This window comes from Macrobrachium nipponense, chromosome 2 (assembly GCF_015104395.2).
Source record: "Macrobrachium nipponense isolate FS-2020 chromosome 2, ASM1510439v2, whole genome shotgun sequence".
Lineage (NCBI taxonomy): Eukaryota > Metazoa > Arthropoda > Malacostraca > Decapoda > Palaemonidae > Macrobrachium > Macrobrachium nipponense.
In genome coordinates, this window is record NC_087201.1 from 165,015,877 (window position 1) to 165,020,099 (window position 4,223).

The 4,223-nt window shown below is 33.7% G+C and overlaps 1 protein-coding gene across 1 annotated transcript in view; it reads left to right on the forward strand.

Annotated features, from left to right (window-relative positions):
- Positions 1 to 1,891: 1,891 nt before the first annotated feature.
- LOC135221360 (uncharacterized) overlaps positions 1,892 to 4,223 on the forward strand; it is a 37,164-nt gene continuing 34,832 nt past the window's right edge. The window contains exons 1-2 of the mRNA XM_064259161.1: positions 1,892 to 2,160; positions 3,230 to 3,412. Coding sequence (XP_064115231.1) covers positions 1,926 to 2,160; positions 3,230 to 3,412 — 418 coding nt within the window. The 5' untranslated portion in view covers positions 1,892 to 1,925. The remainder of the gene's footprint in view (positions 2,161 to 3,229; positions 3,413 to 4,223) is intronic.

The window sequence follows — 4,223 nt, forward strand, 5'->3', positions numbered from 1 at the left end:
TATTTTTCCCAAAGTAAATAGACTTTGTTCTTATGAATCCAATACATTTTATGACATTTTTCCCAAAATAGATAGACTTTGTTCCTGTGAATCCAATACATTTTCCCCAAAATAGATAGACTGTTCTTTTTTTTAAATCCAATATATTTTAAGATATTTTTCCAAAATAAAAAGATCTTTTATGAATCCAATACATTTTAGGACATTTCCCCCAAAATAGGCTTGTTGGTAGGGTCCAATAGATTTCAAGATATTTTTCCCAAAATAAACAGACTTTCTTCTTATTGTCTAATTCCATTTAGAACATTTTCCAAAAAAAAATAAATGTTCTTCGGAATGAAGATATTTACTGGTCATTCCAGAGGGGCATTTGCTTAAACATTCCTATTTTAAATGCCGATCTTTCATTTAGACTTCGCTTCATTTGTCCGCAAACAGCATGTCTTGACGATCTTCGAATATCCGGCCTTCCGCTAACCCTCTGGCACCGACGCTAAACAGAACGAGCTGGGCTGAGATACTAACTTTCAAAAGGATCGAGTCCGGTTGCAAATCCAGAGACGCCTGCCAAGATATTGCCTGCGCCGCCCCTCTCTCTTGCAGCAACAATTGGGGAAGACCCATCTGCAGGTAAATTTGTTTTTTTAAGAATTCAGCTATAGAGTTTAAAATTGGAGGTTACCCAATCTGTACATACTCCTATTGAATTTATGGTCTGTAGTATATATATATATATATATATATATATATATATATATATATATATATATATATATATATATATATATATATATATATATATACACAGATTTTTATCATAATTTTTATCACCACACAGATCAACAAGTCCACACATTCACAAAAAAGCGCTTATTTATCGAATAACCTTTAGATCTTTGAAAAACTACCTGTGTTTGCATTCACAGAAATTTTTTTTTATCAATAACCTTTTAATCTAAATTATTCTATTTATATAAAACTGCCTTTGCTCATCAACGCCCTTGAATGTTCATTTTCTTTATATGTATACAGAGGAAATAGTGTGGAAGCAAGCTGGGAATTTATGTGTGTGTGTGTTTTTTTTTTTTTTTTTTTTGGGGGGGGGGGGCGCTACGTATTGTTACGCTTTTTCATATATACAACATTTTTTTAAATCAATTTCGTATTTTACTTTTCTCATGTTCACAAAATGTTTGCTACGCATTTTTTTAGCTTTTTCATATATATATAAATTTAATTTTTTCATTAATTTCGTATTTTCTTACTTTTTATGTTCACAAAAACTAGATAAACAAAGTTATATAGTGACATGAATGTACATATGAACACACAATTACTCTTTGTAGATCAGCATTTTTTTTTTCATCAATCTCGTAATTACTTATATTTATGTTCACAAAAATTAGATAAAAAAATGAGATATATAGTTACGTGAACGTACATATGAACACAATTACTCTTTGTAGATCAGCATTTTTTTCATCAATTTTGTATTTACTTATTTCTATGTTCAAAAAAATTAACTATTGTTACATGTATGTACATATGAACACACAATTAGTCTTTGTAGATAACTCAATTTTCACATTCACTGAAGGTCCTGGTAGAAAAATAAAATTCTACATTATTACGTATTCACTTTTTCGTATACATTACAGTTAATAAGAAAACCATTTGTAATATTATGAGACTTTTCACAACAAGTGATAATTAAAGATAATCTCTATTGCCACTGATAGAGAATAAAAAAAATGAATCCTTCATTGTTAAGCAATATAACGTCACATTAATATAAACAGAAATTAGAGACAAGAATTGATTTCTGTATTATTACGAATATATTTCATTTTTATTTATCTCTTGATCTCCTTCTTCCTTCAGTCTTTGTCGGAGTCTTCATCTCCTTCCGCCTAAGACGCCACTGGATGACGAAGAAACTGGCTCCAGAAGGCGAGGCATCTGCCACTGGAGACGAGGGCATTATCGGGCAGGAAGATGCCACGATCATTGAAGTCAAAGGGGGCACGGAGGAAGGAGGGGGAGGAGGAGGAGGGGGTGGAGGTGGGGTAGGGTATTCGTGCCCGGAGAAAGAAAAGCAAGTGGTCCTCGAAAGTCTCCATCTTCAGTTGCCTGGAATTCAGCAAACTGCGCCAAGTGAAGGTAAGAGAAACATTCAAGTATATTATATCTTGTAGATTGTTTATGTAGAATTTAGGTCAGTTGTATTAATACTGGTACCAAGATATGGCTTTAGAAGATGGAATATGATTGTTATTTATACACAATGAAAGTCAGGAGATAAATTGAGAATTCAGGTACATTATATCTTGTAGATTGTTTATGTAGAATTTTGGTCAGTTGCATTAAAACTGGTATCAAAATATGGCTTTAGAAGGTAGAATATGATTGTTATTTATGAAAAGATGAAGGTCAGGAGGTAAATTGAGAATTCAGAATGGCTTTAAAAGATAGAATATGATTGTTATTTATACACAATGAAGGTCAGGAGATAAATTGAGAATTCAGGTGCATTATGTTCTGTAGATTGTTTCTGTAGAATTTAGGCCAATTGTATTAAAACTGATATGAAGATGTGAACATAGAAAGGAAAATATGATTATTATTTAGACACAATGAAGGTGAGAGAAACGATATAATAAAATTTCATGTACATTACGTCTTGTAGATTGGTTCTAGAATTTAGGTTAAGTTTATTAAAATTTTATATCAAGAACTAGGCATAGAATGGAAAATATGATTATTATTTATAAACAATGAAGATAAGTGAAACAATACTAGGGATTAGGGTCATTGTGACACGTAGAAAGCTTCTGTTGAATTTAGGTCGATATCTGGATAGGGACATAGAATGGAAAATGTGATTATCAGTTATAGATGGATGCATTGGGGAATTCTATAAATGCTAATGACAGTAGAGAGAGAGAGAGAGAGAGAGAGAGAGAGAGAGAGAGAGAGAAACATAAGACACAATCTGATAAACTCACTGGCGGTCGATAGATAAATAACTCTTTGAAAAAAAAATATCAAAACTAAGATGTTGTTGTTTGAGATTAAGCTGGCCTTATGCAAGCCCAGGGCTCTTGCTCACAGAGCAACCCATAGAGTCAAAAACTAAGATTGTGTCGTATGATCTCACAGTTCCGAGTTTAAAATTCGTTAACTTCACCTCATCTTTTACCTTCACCCTCCTTCTATCATCTCTTTGCAGACAAGGGCTCGAACTCAAATCTGGTCAGGCAGCCGCTGAGCCAAGAGTCGTTAGCGAAAGCAGCAGCCCACCTCTTGGAAGGGAGGTCACTGGATGACCCCGTGGCGGCCAAAGATGACCTCCGTGCTTATGCTTACGAAGGGGAGGGGTCGTCAGCAGGCTCGCTCTCGTCTTCTCTGTCAGGTAATGATGAGAGAAGGTTAAAAATGCATTTTCAGTGCAGAAGAAAGCCATTTATTGCATTATCGTTAGAACAAATAAAAAGTGGACTACGTTTTTTCGTTAAAACCAAGAAAGTCTAAATATAAACAACCTAGACTCTAACTTATGAGGAAAATGAAACTATATAATGTGGGAGGGGTGATTCAGTAAATTTCTATCATGTGGCTTTATTTATGTCTGATGCCATTATTAAATTCGTTTTGATCAGTGAACAGACTCAATTAGTTTCGTAGTTGCAGGTTCACAAGCAGAAATGGGAATAAGGAAATGGTGTACCATATTTGGGTGATTGTATGTTCTAATACAAAAGTTTAATTATATATATATATATATATATATATATATATATATATATATATATATATATATATATATATATATATATATATGAATAACTTGATCACGAAGTATATAAAACGTGATGTTATGTATAAATAAAGGTTTTTGCCACGAAGGAAAAAATTAAAAAGCGAGATAGCCGACTACTTTCGGTCCTGTTCGGACCCTTTATCGAAGGCAAACTGATTTTACAGAGAACAGCATAGTTAAAAGAAGGCTTAATATCCAAAGTGACACTACAAGATTAGCAATAAGGGGGATTTTCACTCTACAGAAAGGAGGAGCCGCCTGAGGGTAGCCACACCTTGGAGGATACATGCAGTAAACAAGTTATTCTTCTACTGCGTGTGTCCTTCAAGGTGTGGCTACCCTCAGGCGGCTCCTCCTTTCTGTAGAGTGAAAATCCCCTTATTGCTAATCTTGTAGTGTCAGT